Source organism: Schistocerca piceifrons, chromosome 2 (genome assembly GCF_021461385.2).
Source record: "Schistocerca piceifrons isolate TAMUIC-IGC-003096 chromosome 2, iqSchPice1.1, whole genome shotgun sequence".
Classification (NCBI taxonomy): domain Eukaryota; kingdom Metazoa; phylum Arthropoda; class Insecta; order Orthoptera; family Acrididae; genus Schistocerca; species Schistocerca piceifrons.
In genome coordinates, this window is record NC_060139.1 from 173,505,567 (window position 1) to 173,526,981 (window position 21,415).

Consider the following 21,415-nt stretch of genomic DNA (forward strand, 5'->3'; position numbering starts at 1 on the left):
GTCCCACGCATCCCCCGATCGGACTACGACTGTGGTTGCCCGGGATACTGCCCGCATTGAGGCTGATCCCTCACCTGTGGTAGAGTGGGAGGTCGTCTCAAGGTGTGGCAGGGGGCGAAAGACATTCCGGAGGGCTGAACGGAAGGCCTCTCCAGTTTGTCTGACGAACCGGTTTCAGGCTCTGTCTCAGGCTGATACTGATCTTCGGCCTGACATGGCTGCTTGTCCTGTTCCAGAGGTTGCCCCTCAGGCGTCAGGCGCGTAATGGGGCCCCTTAAGGATACGGCAGCAAGAGAGGGGAAGAAAACCAATGTGCACTCCATGTGCATACCGGGGGGAGTCATTCCAGATGTGGGAAGGGTCCTTCCGGATGCCATGAAGGGTACAGGGTGCACCCATCTGCAGGTGGTCGCTCATGTCAGCACCAATGATGTGTGTCGCTATGGATCCGAGGAAATCCTCTCTGGCTTCCGGCGGCTATCTGATTTGGTGAAGACTGCCAGTCTCACTAGTGGGATGAAAGCAGAGCTCACCATCTGTAGCATCGTCGACAGGACTGACTGCGGACCTTTGGTACAGAGCCGAGTGGAGGGTCTGAATCAGAGGCTGAGACGGTTCTGCGACCGTGTGGGCTGCAGATTCCTCGACTTGCGCCATAGGGTGGTGGGGTTTCGGGTTCCGCTGGCTAGGTCAGGAGTCTACTACACGCAACAAGCGGCTACACGGGTAGCAGGGGTTGTGTGGCGTGGGCTGGGCGGTTTTTTAGGTTAGATGGCCTTGGGCAAGTACAGAAACGGCAACAGCCTCAACGGGTGCAGGGCAAAGTCAGGACATGCGGGGACCAAGCAGCAATCGGTATTGTAATTGTAAACTGTCGAAGCTGCGTTGGTAATGTACTGGAACTTCAAGCGCTGATAGAAAGCACCGAAGCCGAAATCGTTATAGGTACAGAAAGCTGGTTGAAGCCAGAGATAAATTCTGCCGAAATTTTTACATAGGTACAGACGGTGTTTAGAAAGGATAGATTGCATGCAACCGGTGGTGGAGTGTTCATCGCTGTTTGTAGTAGTTTATCCTGTAGTGAAATAGAAGTGGATAGTTCCTGTGAATTATTATGGGTGGAGGTTACACTCAACAACCAAGCTAGGTTAATAATTGGCTCCTTTTACCGACCTCCCGACTCAGCAGCATTAGTGGCAGAACAACTGAGAGAAAATTTGGAATACATTTCACATAAATTTTCTCAGCATGTTATAGTCTTAGGTGGAGATTTCAATTTACCAGATATAGACTGGGACACTCAGATGTTTAGGACGGGTGGTAGGGACAGAGCATCGAGTGACATTATACTGAGTGCACTATCCGAAAATTACCTCGAGCAATTAAACAGAGAACCGTCTCATGGAGATAACATCTTGGACCTACTGATAACAAACAGACCCGAACTTTTCGACTCTGTATGTACAGAACAGGGAATCAGTGATCATAAGGCCGTTGCAGCATCCCTGAATATGGAAGTTAGTAGGAATATAAAAAAAGGGAGGAAGGTTTATCTGTTTAGCAAGAGTAATAGAAGGCAGAGTTCAGACTACCTAACAGATCAAAACGAAAATTTCTGTTCCAATACTGACAATGTTGAGTGTTTATGGAAAAAGTTCAAGGCAATCGTAAAATGCGTTTTAGACAGGTACGTGCCGAGTAAAACTGTGAGGGACGGAAAAAACCCGCCGTGGTACAACAACGAAGTTAGGAAACTACTGCGAAAGCAAAGAGAGCTTCACTCCAAGTTTAAACGCAGCCAAAACCTCTCAGACAAACAGAAGCTAAACGATGTCAAAGTTAGCGTAAGGAGGGCTACGCGTGAAACGTTCAGTGAATTCGAAAGTAAAATTCTATGTACCGACTTGACAGAAAGTCCTAGGAAGTTCTGGTCTTAGGTTAAATCAGTAAGTGGCTCGAAACAGCATATCCAGACACTCCGGGATGATGATGGCATTGAAACAGAGGATGACACGCGTAAAGCTGAAATACTAAACACCTTTTTCCAAAGCTGTTTCACAGAGGAAGACCGCACTGCAGTTCCTTCTCTAAATCCTCGCACAAACGAAAAAATGGCTGACATCGAAATAAGTGTCCAGGGAATAGAAAAGCAACTGGAATCACTCAGAGGAAAGTCCACTGGACCTGACAGGATACCAATTCGATTCTACACAGAGTACGCGAAAGAACTTGCCCCCCTTCTAACAGCCGTGTACCGCAAGTCTCTAGAGGAACGGAAGGTTCCAAATGATTGGAAAAGAGCACAGGTAGTCCCAGTCTTCAAGAAGGGTCGTCGAGCAGATGCGCAAAACTATAGACCAATATCGCTGACGTCGATCTGTTGTAGAATTTTAGAACATGTTTTTTGCTCGAGTATCATGTCGTTTTTGGAAACCCAGAATCTACTATGTAGGAATCAACATGGATTCCGGAAACAGCGATCGTGTGAGACCCAACTCGCTTTATTTGTTCATGAGACCCAGAAAATATTAGATACAGGCTCCCAGGTAGATGCCGTTTTTCTTGACTTCCGGAAGGCGTTCGATACAGTTCCGCACTGTCGCCTGATAAACAAAGTAGGAGCCTACGGAATATCAGACCAGCTGTGTGGTTGGATTGAAGAGTTTTTGGCAAACAGAACACAGCATGTTGTTATCAATGGAGAGATGTCTACAGACGTTAAAGTAACCTCTGGCGTGCCACAGGGGAGTGTTATGGGACCATTGCTTTTCACAATATATATAAATGACCTAGTAGATAGTGTCGGAAGTCCCATGCGGCTTTTCGTGGATGATGCTGTAGTATACAGAGAAGTTGCAGCATTAGAAAATTGTAGCGAAATGCAGGAAGATCTGCAGCGGATAGGCACTTGGTGCAGGGAGTGGCAACTGACCCTTAACATAGACAAATGTAATGTATTGCGAATACAGAGAAAGAAGGATCCTTTATTGTATGATTATATGACAGCGGAACAAACACTGGTAGCAGTTACTTCTGTAAAATATCTGGGAGTATGCGTGCCGAATGATTTGAAGTGGAACGATCATATAAAATTAATTGTTGGTAAGGCGGGTACCAGGTTGAGATTCATTGGGAGAGTCCTTAGAAAATGTAGTCCATCAACAAAGGAGGTGGCTTACAAAACACTCGCTCGACCTATACTTGAGTATTGCTCATCAGTGTGGGATCCGTACCAGATCGGGTTGACGGAGGAGATAGAGAAGATCAAAAGAAGAGCGGCGCGTTTTGTCACATGGTTATTTGGTAACTGTGATAGCGTTACGGAGATGTTTAACAAACTCAAGTGGCAGACTCTGCAAGAGAGGCGCTCTGCATCGCGGTGTAGCTTGCTCGCCAGGTTTCGAGAGGGTGGGTTTCTGGATGAGGTATCGAATATATTGCTTCCCCCTACTTATACCTCCCGAGGAGATCACGAATGTAAAATTAGAGAGATTAGAGCGTGCACGGAGGCTTTCAGACAGTCGTTCTTCCCGCGAACCATACGCGACTGGAACAGGAAAGGGAGGTAATGACAGTGGCACGTAAAGTGCCCTCCGCCTCACACCGTTGGGTGGCTTGCGGAGTATAAATGTAGATGTAGATGTAGACATACTGCGGTTAGATGCCGGTTTAGGTATGTGACGAAGCAAGCTGGGATCTCTTTACTTCCTCTCTTGTTTTGCCATCTGTCTCCTTACGTTCATTTATTCATTTTTGACTAATTACCATTAACATACATTAGTATCATCTCCATTTTCATAAAAGAGAAAGGTTGGCCCTCGGTCCTAAGAAATATAACACCAGATCTAATTTTGTGCTTAGTTTTGTGTATGTAATCAATTTCTTAATTTATTTTGACTTCCTTGTTAATACTTTTGTTATAGGGTGAAATCAGTAATTGTTTCGTGACTTTAAATGCTATTGTTGACTTATGAACAAATATAAATTCTGTACTAATTATAAATATTTGGAAGAAGAACTACTAGGATTCTTAAAGTATTTATTTGGCTCCATTCGAAAACATATAAGCAGAGCCAGCCCTTAATTAATTCCAAAATAATTACCAGGTATGTCAAAGTATTGTTTGTATAACTGTATCTGTTAAGTTCATTATTTAAACAAATAATTCGGCATAACCTCGGTGGCAGAAGAAACTAAAAAAGGAGGAAATTTTTGATGTATTCTGTTACTTGTAATTTCTGTAACTTATTTAAACACCCAACAATGTATAGTTTCTTTTGTGGCGGTGTTCGTAGCGACAAACACTTGGCTGTAGAAACGGCTTACGAAGTCACCGCCACACTTTTAATAGCGGGCCGACCGGTCCGCTGGAACAGTGAACAGAAAGATGAAAGCCCAAACACTCAGATTAAATAAAAGTCGGTACTTATCTTTATTCACGAAGATACAGAAACAAGGTCGTGAACTCCGTGTCTACGGAAATCTGTCTAGTTCAAGTCGGAGCGGCTAGGTCAGCGTCGGCTGACGACAAACAACAACTCTGCTGCGATGAACACACAACTGACTAGCAAGTACACAATTCGGTGGCGAGTATACAACTGAGCGGCGAATACAGAACTGTCCTAGCGCTCGCGACTCCAGCGCTTAAGAAGCCAGAAGCCAGCGGTGGCGCGCGCAGACTTGCGGCGATTTGCTGTCTCGCTGGCGCTGCTTATGGCGTCCGGACTTTGATGCTGCCAACCTTTTGGCAGCGGGCTCGGTTGGCATTACTGCCTAGGATATAACAGTTTCAGTACCTATTTTTGTGAGTATATATAAAGGGAAGTTATCTGTTCAATTTATCTGAGAAATAGTGTGTTACACGTACCTTATTATTCTGCAAGAACTGAGCTGTGTGGTTAGGTATTTACTGTTCATAGATGTTCAACAGCAAACTATTGTAGCAGTACGCTGATGTTTGCCTGCAAGCTATTAATGAGGCTTATCATTTACCAATAGTGAACTTGCCACATAACAACTGTGTAATATGGGGGGTTGGGGGTGGGGGTGGTGAACAGTGAAAGTAGAACTGTGAAACGCAGCTGTGCAACTGTCGGCTACATCATTTACAGTAGTCAGTGTTGAACTTCCACCTCCTATTTTTCAGCCAGTATAACGCAGTACATCAACACTGAGGACTATCAATGAAGAAATAAAGGAGGCGAACATCACAGGTATGCTGATTATGTGTTGTGCTTATGGATGAGTAATACCAGACAACTTCAGACATTCTTCAAGGAGCTATATTCTAACCAGAACAATATCAAATTCACAATGGATTTTTGGGGTAACTTCATAAGTTATTTAGAGCTAACCATAGATATTAGAGACCACATTCACATGTTAAGATCTACAGGAAGCCTTCCACCACTGACTTTGTAATAGATGCCAATTCTCAACATCCAGTAGTGACCTTGTGCTGCCTTTCATTCACCTGATACGTTGCCAACTACCCAGACAACTTCCAAAGTGAACTGAAAACAACCAAACACATAGCATCAGGCAATGGCTACTCTCCTGCTTTGATGTACCCCATTAAGAAAATAAATAAATTTAAAAAAAATAAAAAATAAAAAACTGTCTCCTCTCTTCTTTACCCTGTGCTCGACCACCCACCTCAAGAATTTAATATAAGGGACCATCAAATGAAAATTACACAGATGAAAATAAATTAAGTAAACTGATTATTATTTCAAAAGTAATCGCCATAGCTGTTAATACATTTATTCCACTGTGATACAAGATAGTTAAAGCATTCATGGTAAAATGTTTGCAGCTGCCTACAGAACCACAATTGTACCCAGGTGTCCACCTCTTTGTTCAAAGCAAATTGATGGCCACTAGTGTCTTCCTTCAGGGCCCCAAAAAATATGGATATCGCATGGTAAGAGTTCAGGACTGAATGGAGGATTTCTGTACTTTTGGAGGCCTGAAGAAAGGTATTCGTGACTGTCAATTTGCTTTGAACAAAAATTTGCACTTATTGGTACAATCATGGTTCCACAGGTGACCCCAAACATTTTTCCATGAATGCACTAATCATCAGGGTTTCACAGTAGGTAAATGAATTAACAGTTATGGCAATTACTTCTGAAATTAAAAATACAGTTTCCCTAATTTCCCCACCTGTCTCATTTTGATCTGGCTTCCCTTGTAAATTGTGAACAGTTCCATATTTAGGAAAAGTCTCTCTGTATGTAGCCAGAAAGCTTAAATCCAGGGACTTTAAAACATTATTTTTACGTGCACAATACTAAAGGACACTTTTTGCTCAATGGTAAAGACAGCGCTTCAGCTTTGGAAAAGCGTGAACTATACAAAACCACTTTCAACTGGGGAAGATTCTATGTAGGGCAGTTTTGCAGGGCAATATTGACCTACACTTACCTGTTTAGTTCGCTTGTAATATTTTACCCATTTGTAATAGTGGATCTGTTAAGGACAAGATTACCTTGTTCTGTCAAAACCTTTGAATATGTCAAAAGTTTTTTTTCATATCATTAAACTTATTTTTCATCCCAGAACAACTGTTGTATTTTGCCATGTAGTTCATTATTTAATGTATTACATTTTATGTAAGGTACATATTTTACATAAAACTGGTAGAAGCTGACCTCGGGGAAGACCAGTTTGGAAATGTTGGAACACGTGTGGCAATATTGACCTTACAACTTATCTTAGAAGATAGATTAAGGAATGGTAAACCTACATTTCTAGCATTTGTAGACCCAGAGAAAGCTTTTGACAATGTTGACTGGAATACTCTCTTTCAAATTCTAAAGGTGGCAGGCGTAAAATACAGGGAGCGAAAGGCTATTTACAATTTGTACAGAAACCAGATGGCAGTTATAAGAGTCAAGGGGCATGAAAGGGAGGCAGTGGTTGGGAAGGGAGTAAGACAGGGTTGTAGCTGATCCCCGATGTTATTCAATCTGTATATTGAGCAAAGCAGTAAAGGAAACAAAAGAAAAATTCGGAGTAGGAATTAAATGCATGGAGAAGAAATAAAAACTTTGAGGTTTGCTGATGACATTGTAATTCTGTCAGAGACAGCAAAGGACTTGGAAGAACAGTTGAACGGAATGGACACTGTCTTGAAAGGAGGATATAAGATGAACATCAACAAAAGCAAAACGAGGATAATGGAATGTAGTCAAATTAAATCAGGTGATGCTGAGGGAATTAGATTAGGAAATGAGACACTTAAAATAGTAGATGAGTTTTGCTATTCAGGAAGCAAAATAGAGAGGATATAAAACGTAGACTGGCTATGGCAAGGAAAGCGTTTCTGAAGAAGAGAAGTTTGTTAACATTGAGTATAGATTTAAGTGTCAGGAAGTCTTTTCTGAAAGTATCTCTATGGAGTGTAACCCTGTATGGAAGTGAAACATGGACGATAAATAGTTTAGACAAGAAGAGAATAGAAGCTTTTGAAATGTGGTGATACAGAAGAATGCTAAAGATTAGATGGGTAGATCACGTAACCAATGAGGAGGTACTGAATAGAATTGGGTAGAAGAGGAATTTATTGCACAATTTGACTGTAAGAAGGGATCATTTGGTAGGACATGTTCTGAGGCATCAAGGGATCACCAATTTAGTACTGGAGGGCAGCGTGGAGGATAAAAATCGTAGAGGGAGACCAAGAGATGAACACACTAAGCAGGTTCAGAAGGATGTAGGTTGCAGAAGCTACTTGGAGATGAAGAATTGCACAGGATAGAGTAGCATGGAGAGCTGCATCAAACCAGTCTCTGCACTGAAGACTACCAGTACGAAAACAACAACAACGTATTTTTATACCAAATTTTGCTGAAATAATTCTTCTAGTTTTAACCTTAATTCGAACCTTAATAACTTTCATCTTTTGAAACCAAATGAGATACTCCACAGATGCACCAGTTTAAAATATTTGATGCCATAAAATTTAGAGCCTCATATTCTTGTCTTCACAACCAACAATGGTGTAACACATGAAAACCAGTTTGTAAAATAATTCATATTGTAGAATATTACACCAGTGTTGTGCATTGTTTCATTCATAATATTTTGTCTTTTCAGTAGTAGTAGTAGTAGTAGTAGTAGTAGTAGTAGTAGTGATATTTCTCCCAACTATCGTCTTTGTATTCCAGAGGGTCTCCACTGTCTTTAGCTAGCGGGATATCCTAAAAGGCTTAACATTAGAGAGTATTGTAAGTCCTACTTTGTGTCTATATGTGGGCGGAGAGAGAGAGAGAGAGAGAGAGAGAGAGAGAGAGAGAGAGAGAGAGAGAGAGAGAGCATTTATTTATTCATTCAGGGACCATTGTTAATGATACCAGTTTATATAACACCGGGGGAGAAGCTGAGAAAGAAAAATATATCTTCTCGTAAACAAGTTTCAAACATGTACTATAACCTGGAGAATATACTTTATTTCAAAATCCAAGCAATATGAACTACTACTAACCACCATCATTTGTTCCTGTAGCTGCCTTGCTATTTTTTCATCTTCTGCAGCCTGCTGTCTTTTTCGTCGCTCCATTTCCAATATTTCTTCCTATAAATTAACAAAAAAATGTATTGATAGTCTGTCTTTAACATGACTGATTGCATTACCTTATAACAATAACTTCCTCATCAAACCACAGACAAAAAACCATTTCCTATGAAATAAGACACTGACATTAGTCTTTCTTTCTTTATTCTACAGGTAAGTAGTTAAAGCAATGGGACAAAGTTTTCTTTTTCAATCATAGTGTTTCAAAGGCAAGCATAAAGTTATAGTGGATATATTCTTAAGCTTTGACAAGAAAGAATCCTGTTACATGGACAATGTGAAATTGTGAAGATAAATACCTCATATGCTAAATTTATAAAATGAATATCTACTTGCTGCATAAAAACTGGTCACACCCACACACTTGAATTTATTATTTTGGAGATACCAATTACGATAAAAATTATGAAAACTAATGGCAGCACAAAGCCCAAGTCAGACACTCTAATAAAGAAATATATATTCAGTCAGAATGTTATTATTTCTAGAATTTAACCTTGGTTAATAATGAAACATATATATTATTTTGTTGAAGTAGAGGCCTCCTTTCCAGCAGTCTTTACCAAGTGCTGTTGGAGTAACCGTGCATCCAGGTGACTTTCAGAGTGCTCAAGTTATATTTGTTAAAGAAGCACGAGATACACATGAGAAACTACAGACTTATATTGACAATTCTGATTAACCAGCACTGACTGTATGAGCAGCAATCACAGGAAACTCAGCTTGCTCATTTCATTCATGTGATTCAGGAGGATGCATACAGTGGCACCCAATTTGACATCATTCTTGACTTCAAGAATGTCTTGATACAGCTCATATTACAACTTAACAAAAAAAATATATGTTTAGACATTACAGACTAGTTGTTAATAGTGGATTTCCTAACAAAAGCAGAATCTACCAAGACACTTTCAAAATTAAATGTGTGAGTATAGCACATTGAAGTAAGGCAGTATTGTTACAGCTATATATAATAACATTAGTAAAACTGAAACAATCGAGAAATAATCAGCACTTGGTGTAAGGAATAGAAACTCATTTTCAAAATACACAGGAGTATCATCTACTGTTCGACTTAACTAGGTAGGAAGTCATCGGAGTCAGACACAAATGTCAGATCTTTACTTGCTTTAGAAAGGGATCTATAAATGTGGAATCACCACGTAAGTTAAGCATCTAAATAACTGGATACCACAATGAATTCCACTAAAAGAACTCTTACAAAAAATGAATCATCTACAACTGAAGTTACTCAAAAAGTTTTGTGAACTCTATAGTGTTCACTGTTACCATGGGTGTCCGCAGCACTTTACCTAACAGAGGAGATGGGGAGAAGAAACTGCCACTTTTTATATAACTGAGTCTGTGAATTTGGATATATGTCATGTCACAAGAAATAATTTTTGTAGGAGAGCCAGAAAACTTATTATGTCTGAGAGAATTGACAGTTCAGTTCCCCTCCCCTTCCCTCCCCTTCTCTTCTCTTCCTTTTCCCAAGGGTCAAACTGCTCCAAGGACACCGTACATCATGCATTCATTAGATAAAAGCGGAAATGTAAAAAAGATAATTTTAACTATCAGAAGATTCAATTTATGGTCAAAGAACACCATCATCTTAGTTGAAATTAGTCAGAAAAGGCACTTGATTATGAGGCACACCTTTCCACGGTTTTGAACTTACCGCTGTACTGTGCAACAAAGAAAGGCAAGGAAAAAGCCACTCTTTTGTGTCATGCCTACGTCCAGAATTACTTTCATCGACTGTGTAAAGCTGACTATGATTGTTGTGACAATCAATTCCACATGCTATTGATCACTAAATCACACTATGGAATATAATGTATGCCGTACATGCTGTATGTTTCTCTGTCTGTTGTTGCTGTGCACATATCATATGAACACTCTAAGAAGAATGCCAGCTAGGTGACTGATTGGATTACCAATTGAATCAATAGAAATAAAATGGCTTCAACCAGTAATAATTGATTTCTGATCACTGTTAATGTGAACAATCAGGCAAACTGTTTAGTGCATCTACATACACAGCCACGAGAGAACTGATATAATGCATTAACCATTGGTAAAATATTGTGTTTAATTGATGTTGGTCTCATTTACTGACATGTTAGCTTCATTAAAAATAGCTGCTTAAAGCTGGTTGCACAACCAGAAAGGATTTAATAGCTTTAACTGGCATTTAACTTCAATCAATGCAGCTACTCCCATCACAGATCTCACCAAGTCTTCTTAGAGTGCACAAATGTTACTTGTAGTACCAAATACTGATATCACCATACAGCCATCAAAGTTGGCAATGGAATTGCAAATTTATGTCAAATGCTGAGAGCAGTTGTGTGGCATACGGCGGACCCAATGGAGCATGCCCACTGAGCCATGTCTCCAGTGGCTCCGTACCATGAGTGCCCTCTGCCATGCAATATAGGATGGCTGGTGTCAGCGACATGCCCCATTTGTGCCTGGAGCCTCTTTGCTACATGATGCTGCGCACACACCGCCTAGTCGTGCTTTAGTACACAGAGCCGCCTCCTTGATGCTATTGTATGAGCTGTGCTGTATTTCTTGGTCCACTATTTGTAATGAGTCTTCATACACTTGGGGAAGTACAAGTTAACTTGTTCATGAATCATTTATGCTCCTATCTAGCTTTTGCACAACAATAGTTGCCACATCACTCTGTAAGCCCACCTCCCCTTACCATTGTGTATGAAGTTGTACACAACACTATTCTTATACTCTGATGACATGGGGTATGTAATAAAATGGCATCTTTTGTCAAAATTGTTGTCTCAAGCCCATTTATAGGTCTAAAATTTACAGCATGTTTTAAATGATGAATTATTCTGAAAGCTTAGGAAAATTAAAGCTTAGATACAGAAGCAACACTGTTGTGCAAACTACGGATTATGAAATTAACAAAAATAGTGTATTAACATTTCAGAAAACACCTTTTATGTTTCAGATGATTGATGAAGTTGCATACTTTCCTGCAAGTGAAACAAACACACCTATGGCATACAATTTGCCATGTAAAATTGAATAGTATCTATGTGCTGGGTCTGTGGCTAACAATAGTGAGTGAAATAAATTAACAAAAGAGATATTGGGGGATCTGTTTCAGCACTGTTCTGCTGTTTGAATCTGCATTGAGTTTAGGTCAGCACAAAAATGCAGCTCTGCTCAAGAAAATGTCAATTTCCCCGCAAGTGGCAAGTGCTCCCTCTTGCTCCTCCCTTGCACACATCAACAATTGTTAAGGCCAGTTCCCACTGGTCGTAATGGCACCTTCATGTCAAGGTGTATTCACAACTGTTCATCACATCACATTACATCAAGTCCTCAACTGTTTTCAATCTATAACAACCAACAAAAAACAATAAAGAACGAATATCAACTGATATCAGCCACAAAAATCACCACATAATGAAAACACAATGGAGGATGAGGCCATAAATGTGTATTGGGAGAAAATTAGCTAGGGGTCACATGATCAACAATGGACAATGATGACAGCTGTCAAAACTTAGTTCCTGAAAAACCCTGATGGTGCCATGACATGATGGCCAGAGTGAAAGCCAACATATGAAATGCATTGTCAAATCTTTTGATGTGCCATGACTCAATGGCCATCGTTAAATGGGCATTTAGTCTGTCTAGGAAAGGCCTACAATTTCCACAATCTGACATTAGCAAAAGATATTCTGAAGAAATGTCAAATTGCTTAATGTACTGAAAGGTTTCCTTCTGAACTTCAGTGGATTATTTACAACAATCTTCATGATGGAATAAATATACTGTGGAGCCGAAATGCCTAACTCCTTAAACAGATGCGTACGAAACAATTGTGGGTAAGCACAACATATTATACTTACAGCACATTTTTGACCAATGAACATCTTCCTCCTTGAAGTTGAGTTATCCCACAGCATTATTCCACACAACATTATTGAGTGAAAATACGCAAAATATGTCAGCTTCCTGATTTGTCTCTGCCCAAGACAATGAATCTAAGTGCAAATCTGGCTGGACTAAATTGTTTTAAGAGTTCCAAAATGTATGTTTTAAACTTTAAATTCTCATCAATATGGACACCTAAAATTTTTGATGTTTCCATTCTAGTTATTTTCTTCCATGTGCAACAATTGTCATTGGCATAGTACCTTTAGATATGCAAACCTGAATAGGTTGTGGCTTTCTGAAATTGAGAATAAGATCAGTTGCAGAAAACCACTCAACAATAATTTTAAGACAATTATCTAACATTTATTCTGTTGCAGTATGTGTGTTTGAACTGATGATAATACTACTGTCATCCACAAAAGGAACTAATTCTGCTTGTTGTACATTCGACAGAAGATCGTTTACATATACGAGGACTAATACTGGACTGAAAATTGAGTCTTATGGAAATTAATTTCTCTCCAGCCAGAAGAATATCCCCTGCTTACATTGGTTGAAATATTAAGCATAACTTCCTGCAGTCTCTTAAGTACGACATTATACATTGGTTTGTTATCATCAATTCCAACCCTCAGTTTGTCCAGGAGACATGATTCAAATAGTCAACTGCTATAGATAAGTCATAGAAAATACCAACTGGTGCTATTTTGTTATTTAGTGGTTGTAATATTTGGTGTGTGAATGTGTAAATCGCATTCTCAATTGAGTAACACTCTTGAAATCCAAACCGTGATTTACTAAGGATTCTGTAAAGAATGTCTGGCATTCTTATGAAGAAATGAAACTGTTTCTCTAAAGTAAGTCCTTAACCCAGTAACATATCAAGTATTTTATAAGAACAATTTCAACATAAGATGGTACCTTTTCATCTTATCATTTTAATGTCTATTTTGCAAATATCCCAACAGCTAGATGCCCTAATCTCACTGCCCAGTTGTATCTGTACCTTGTCTCAGTCCCATCTGGTAATGCTTGGCAACATTTCTGAAGTCTGAATGCTAATAAAGATTTGAAAATGTCAAACTTCCACATAATCAAAACTGAACAACTTGCTCAACTTGTGGCTCTTCCTCAATATTTAACAGTACCATTCCTCTAATATAAATGAAGAGAACCTACTGACCAATGTTAACCATTTTTTATGGTACAGTACAGGAAATAAATATTCACCCCATTTTTTTCATAATAGTGTGGACTGTTAGAAATTTTCACTACATTATGAACAAGTGGCAACTCTACATTGATTCAACAAGAAGTAGCTTCAAAACAGTGTTCCCTCTAAGACAGCATGTAAGCGAATGAAGCAATGTTGTAAAAAGTTTGCCTTTAGGACCATATAGAATTTTGAGCTAAGTGAGGAAGAGCAATGGCCCCTGACATTACCATGATTTCATCTCATCTCAAAATTTGTTTCCTACTCTAAGTGTTTGGGTTTGTCTTTTCAGAAATCCTCAAATGAAGAGCATAACCCTGCTGTAAATAGCAAATATTGTTATTTCCAAATTAATTTATAATGAGACACAATGTTAAATATGTTTGCAAGATCTATTAAAACAGTACCAACTAGTGATATATGATTAATGCCTCTGTAAAATCTTGAATGTTGCTAAAAATTGGTTGTAGCACTGATATCCTTCTCTGAAGCTGTATTGCTTGCCACAGAACTGGAAATTTGAATTAATGATCTCCCTCAGGTATTTAGGAAAGACCTATTTCATTTGCTTGCTTACCACCATCTAACATAATGGATATTGGCATACCTATCCAAAAAAGCAGAAAGTTGTACTAAGTAATTCAGCCAATACTGCCCACGGATGTAATTTTGACCAGAGAGAAATCATGTATGGGGTTCCTCAAGGCACAAGCATACATATAGAAACAGAAGAAATGGTAAATAATATTGTTAAAAATATTATTGATTGGTCTTCTGAGAATGGTCTTACCCTCAATTTTAAAAAGACACAGCACATTCAGTTCTAAATATCTCAGTGTACTACACCAATGATAAGTGTAACATATGGAGAGGAAATAATACATAGATTGGAAACTTCCAAATTCTTGTGTGTTCATAATGATGAGAATTTAAACTGGAAAAAAAACACATTTTGGAACTCTTAAAACAACTTAGTTCACAAATCAGTGAGTTGACATGATTTACACATTTTAATACAGTAACATCATATGGAATAATGTTTCAAGCTGCACATCTTTAAAATGAAAGTCTTCATTGTTGCAAAAATGTGCTGTAAGAATAATATGTGGAGCTCACCCATGATCATCTTGTAGATAGCTGTTTATGGAGTTGGGCATTCTGATTACTGCTTCACGGTATATTTATTCCCTCATGAAGCAGTTTGCTGTAAATAATCCACTACAGTTCAAAACGAACAATGATGTACATAATTAAAACATCAGAAGGAAAAATGACTTTCATTACTAGCATGTTACAGTTGTCTTTAGCACAAAAAAGGGTGCACAACTCTGCACCAAAAATTTTTGATCATTTACCCAGTGATATAAATGTCTGACAGACAGCGAAGTAAAATTTGAAAACAAACTGAAAAAGTTTATCCTTGACAACTGCTCCTATTCTACAGAAGACTTTCTATTATTCTACTGTGCAAAAGGTGGTGGGTATTAATTCCTAACTTTCATATCAGTTGTTGTTGTTGTTGTCGTTGTTGTTGTCATCCCCTCTTACTACATTGAAAGCATGAAAATATAAACATACACTTCATGCATGATAAGCATATATTCCTGTAGTTGACTATTCTTATTATCACAGGCACTTCTCTTGATATGTAACAATTTTTTATGGTGGCTAACAATTCACACATTCTTACAGTGCACTCTACTTTCCATTGTACCGAATATTTTGTATATGTAACTACTTTTGCTTCAAAAGTGAATGTGCCGAAGATTCTTGCCACTAGTAGCTTAGATGTAGCAACAATATTGGAATTGGTGTCTCATGTATTTTACTGCTTTTCATGTTTTATTATCACATCTCTGTGGTTTTCCCTCAGCTACAGCTTATCTGGTACATTAAATAATGAAGGTATTCCATTCCATACAGGTTTCCTATGTTCGACATTCACTGTTTTGATTGGAAGCGTAATGAACTAAACTTTGCATTCTCAAGTACATATACAGCATTTTTCTACAAAACACCAGGTCTTCTGCTGTTCATTAGCCAGTTTCTTGTTCTTAAAAGAAAACAACATTCTTCAATAAATATTTCTAGGTCAAAAGAGAATTGTTAAGTTAAGAGATCTGTAATGTACTGTTTCATACCTCCCAGGACCCATGGGAAGTTAAGAAAAATATGTGATGTCATTTTTTAGTTACCGTCAATTTTTACAGCACTAAATATGCTCCCCACTGTAAAAAACCTATGTTACAAATCAATACAAACAATACGATTCACACTCATCTGATATGTATACAGACGTGTTGCCTGCTGTCAGCTTTGTGTGCCGCTGTCATGGAGTATAACGAAAATAAGCAGGACTGTCATGACTGTATATGCTAGACTGTGCTGCTTGTTATGGGCAAAGATTAATAGGCTTGGGTTTACTTTTTCAAATTCTGGACCTCCACACATAAATACAAATAATGGTATCAAATCTTACTGTTTTCATAAAATCATTTTAAACATTCACTGTTAAGTTGTTAAATTCTATATACAAGATGACCTTTACTGATCATGTAAATTACACTAAACTATTGGCCATTTTCAGGCTGTGGCCATTTTCAAATGCAATTGCATCGACGATACATGTATCATATTTGAAATCAGCATAGCATTGATGCACACATTTAGAAAATGATGTAAACTAGGCCACAGTTCTGGCAGGGTCATACTCTCTCTATCGCTAATGTTCATACCAACTGCTGTACAGTAGCTACAAACATATGTTTGTGCCGTAAGCTTGTTAGATGTGTCCACTGTATGTAAAGGTTTTTCCTATCCTTCACACCCGCAGGCACCTTTTCTTCGTGAAGTATGAGAGCTGTGTATGTATGTGTATCTGTAAAGAGAGAGAGAGAGAGAGAGAGAGAGAGAGAGAGTGGGGGGAGGCAGTCTCCCACCCCCACCCCCACCCCTCTCTCTCTCTAATATGGTCTTGTACATTACATACTACATTTGAAAAGGGCCACAATACAGGGTGTACATAAAGTCTGGGAATACTTTCAATTATTTATTGCACAAGGACTAAACATTGTACACATGTCATACATATTGCATTTTGAAGATAAACTCTGAAAGTTTTTTTTTTTTTTTTACAAAAATTCGATATGTGAACCATGAGTGACCCAGCAGACGTCAATATGGTAATTGAATTCTTGCCATATCTGTCCCAGCATGGCATTGTCGACTGTGGCAGTCGCTTCCCGTATTCTCTCTCGGTGCTCTACTACATCACATGGTACAGGCGGTACATACACCAGATCTTTAATATGTCCCCACAGAGAAAAGTCAAAGTGAGATCTGGTGACTGGGGAGGCCATTTCATGAGACAGCTGTCCCCTTCTGTAACATGGCCGATCCGTCAACACGGCACCTCCTTGTTCAGGTATCCACAAACTTCACGATGAAATTAGGGTGGTCCCCCATCCTAGTGAAAGATGAATGGAGAGTTTGATTGCATTTGAGGCATCAGCCATTGCTGCAACATGTCCAAGCAGGAATATCCAGTGACAGTGCACTTGGCGAAGAAGAATGGTTCATACAGTTTTCGACGTGACAAGGCACAAAAAACATTTGCCTTTGGGGAATCATGCTCAAATTCAATGCATTTGTGTGGATGCTTTGTACTCCAGATTCAACAATTATGCATGTTCACTTTCCCATTAGTGTGAAAAGTGGCTTCATTGCTAAAAATTACGCGATTAACAATGCCATCGCCATCCTCATTCAACTGCAAATGTGAACAAAACGCTAAACGCCTGTCTTTGTCATCGTCATTGATCTTCTGCACTAGCTCCAATTTGAATGGTTTTGTAGACAGCTTCCGTCACAGGACCTTACATACTGTCATTGGAGCCATTACGAGTTATGGGATGCACAACGCACTGATTTCTTTGGACTCCTTATGAATGCCTTTTGTATGCACTCCACATTCACTTCCCTCACACTCGGACGTCCGCTTCTCGTTGAGAGGCACAAGCAACCTGTCATAACGAATTTGTTGCGCCAGTGGTAAATGGCATTCCTTGTTGATGGCTTCTTACCGTACTTGGTTCTAAATATCCCTTGAACAGCTGTAGCACACTTGTTTTTGTCAAGCTCCAACACACAGAAAGCTCGTTATGCACCTGAACTTGCCATGTTTGCGATTAGCGCAGAACGTCAACAAATTACCAAACTACGCTGTGGTGGAATACACGAAAAAAACTTTCAGGGTTCCTCTTCAAAATGACATACGTATGACATCTGTAAAATGTTTGATTCTTGTGCAATATATGATTGAAAGTGTTCCCGGACTTTACGTACACCCTGTATATAATGTATGACGCTACACGGCCATCTTATATAAAGTATATGATAGCCTACAGCAGATATTTAATACGGTTTTATCATTCAGAAACTGCCTCGAGGCTGCGAAACCCCACTTGAAGCAACTTACTGCTTTGGTTTGAGGGCCACAACATTATAGTAAGTGTTTTCTCTAACAGATCACATACAGATGTAAAATGATACAAAAAAACTGATGACTGAAACTCAGATTCTATTCTGTGGAGAGAGTTGCATAGACTACATACAAAATGCATGATAGGAAGAACTCAAAATTCATTTCTTTCGTTGTATGCATCACTTTGTTTACAAATGGGGTTTTTAAGGCTTGCTGAAAATACCCTGGGGGTTCCAATGAATGCTGAGCAACTGCTCAGGATGGGTGAGACCATTCTGGAAATCCATATGCTAACAACACAAGTGAAAAAAAAAATTGAGTTTCAACACAAAAAGTGAAGAAGTGATTTATGCATAACCTGTATACAACCTTAAAGAAATGTCAGGGTTGAAAATTTTCTCCCCTTAGCAGTGTCTCTCAGCTATCAGGTGCTTGAAGAAAGTTTTTTTTGCTTGTAACTTCAACAGAAGAAACACTGTTTCAGGTTCCATCAACAACACCTGCCACAAGTCATCACAACAGGAGTTGCCGAGAGATACACTGTCTGACTCAAAGCTCACTTGTGCTTACACTACAATGAAGTTCTTCAAATTGTGCCAGACAGTAGTTAGGGTAGCCACCTCCATTTCCCCACTAATGCCCTGGATGGAATAAAAACAACATTATGAAACAGAGAGATTGCTGCCCACCATACAGAGGAAACAGTGAGTCACAGATAGGCACAATGAAAAGACAGATGTACATTTTAGCTTTCGGCCAAAAGGCCTTCTTCTGGAGTAGAAAACACAAACACACACACACACACACACACACACACACACACACACACACACACATTCACAAAAGCACAAAACACACAAAAAACACACACACAAAACCACTGTCTCTGGCTGTTGTGAATGTGTGTGTGTTTCCACTTCAGTTTCAACATAATGTCTAGAGCTTTTTGCATTATGGCTGTCTAAGACTCAGTGTCTCCTCTATATGGTGATTAGCAATCTATCCTTTCCAAAATACTGTTGTTTCTATTTCCCCACTGTAACTTAACTTTGCATGCCATGACAATAGCCCTCAGAAAATCTTAACACAGAAGTTTGTAACTCCTTCAAAATATGTAGTTACTGCCTGTCAGTGAATATACTTTAACAGCTTTTTTTAATGAATTACTGTATTCCATTTTGATTAACAAATCATTTTACACCATTTTTTCCAATAAATGACTTCAAATAAAGTAAAACAGTCATCAGTTGTTATTGATTTGCCACAAGTCATATTTGAGGTGGAAAGTTTTCACCCTACTCTTATCCGATAACACTGTTCAACATGGGTTCTATTTCTGATATTGAAGTATGTGCTTCTAGACCATTTTACCGTGGGAAATTCAAATATGTAAACAAAATATCGTTGTCAGGGATACTTTTTATGTAATATGTATATATATATGTATATTCACAATTCATGGCAAACACAGAGATGTTATAGAGAAATATGGGTATATTGCCACATCCAGTAGTGATAGAACAAGATAATTTCTTGTGCAACAACAGGTGGGAAGAATCAGACATCATTAGGTTATCCCCCGCCACACTTATGTCATTAAGACCACCCGAAACATCCCATTAACTCGAACGGCGACAGTCGGTCGCTGCCTCGGCAGTAAAGCTTCACGCCTCCTAGGGGCAGGTGCATCGAGTTTACAACAGTGGTGTTAGCCGCAATTTGTGTCAGTCTTAACGAGTGGGTGTTTTGGCTGACAAGTAACTGTCTGTCATATTTCCGAGCACGGTTGAATTTTTTAGTTCTTGTGTGTAAACTGATTGAGCCTGGTGCTGAAGGTAAAACGACTGCTTGTTTTTACACATCAGTGTTCCTCTATTTCCCTACTATTAATTGAATACAGGTGTATTACCAAAGTGGTATTTTTAAATTTGCAGAAGTGCCATGTCAATATAAACCGGACAACTTCTGCTACATCTGTGAGAAGTTCACTTTTGCCAGAAATAGGAAGAAAATTTCTTCAGTCATAAAGAAAGCATACAACATTACTTTGGAGTAGAGGTAAGAGACCAAGATAAAGAATGGGCACCACATTTCTGTTGTGCTACATGTTACTGCAAACTAATTCAGTGGTGGTAAGGTAAAGAGAATGTGGCGTTGTTTGCTGTTCCCATGGTGTGGAGGGAGCCTAAGGACCATGTTACTGATTGTTATTTCTGTCTAACAAAAATTCAGGGTTTTACAAACAAAAAGTCGAAGAGGCCTTCAGCGAGAATGCCAGTGCAGCATTCCGACAACCTTCCAGTACCTTCAAGAGCGCGAGGTCAAATTCCGAGTGACAGTGAAATAAGTAGTACTGAAGAAATCACAGATGATGATTCTTTGTATCACTGCACAAGTGAGTCATCGCCACATTTGTTAACACAGGCAGATTTAAATGATTTAGTACTTCCTCTAGGACTAAGTAAACAAAAGGCGCAGCTGCTTGGTTCAAGATTACAAGAGTATAATCTACTGCACCAAAGTACTAAAATCAGTGTGTTCAGGCACAGAGAACATGCCTTTATTTCTTAATTTTCAACTGACGAAGCACTGAAATTTTGCAATGACGTTGCTGGCCTGATGAAAGTGCTGAACTTCACTTAAATTTCACAGGAGTGGAGACTTTTCATAGATGCATCGAAAACAAGTCTGAAGGGTGTTTTGCTCCATAACGGAAATAAAATATCCTCTGTTCCAGTAGCTTACGCTAGTTTGACAAAAGAGAATTACGAATTCGTACAAAGGATGCTAAATTCATTAACATACAATGAACACAAATGGAAAATATGTGCAGATTTCAAGGTAATTGCTATGGTACTGGGAATGCAACAAGGCTACACAAAGTATGCCTGTTTTCTTTGTGAGTGGGATAGTCGAGACCGAAATTCTCACTATGTGAAAAAAAATGGCCTAGGCAAAGATGGAAAGTTGGCGAAAAGAATGTACAACGTGAAAGTCTGGTAGCTCCTGAATACATACTACTTCCACCGCTTCACATCAATCTTGGCCTGATGAAACAATTCGTGAAGGCCATGGAGCCAACAGGCTGTGGGTTTGCATATCCAGCTACCAAATTCCCCCGTCTTTCAGCTGCAAAAATAAAGGAAGGTGTATTTGTGGGCCCACAAATCAGGGAGCTGCAGAAAGATGCAAACTTTGAAGCATGTTTAACTGATAAAGAAAA

General features: G+C 39.1%; 1 protein-coding gene across 1 annotated transcript in view; it reads right to left on the reverse strand.

Annotated features, from left to right (window-relative positions):
* LOC124777378 (E3 ubiquitin-protein ligase RNF169-like) overlaps positions 1-21,415 on the reverse strand; it is a 103,831-nt gene that overhangs the window by 66,026 nt on the left and 16,390 nt on the right. Inside the window, exon 4 of the mRNA XM_047252766.1 lies at positions 8,489-8,578. Coding sequence (XP_047108722.1) covers positions 8,489-8,578 — 90 coding nt within the window. The remainder of the gene's footprint in view (positions 1-8,488; positions 8,579-21,415) is intronic.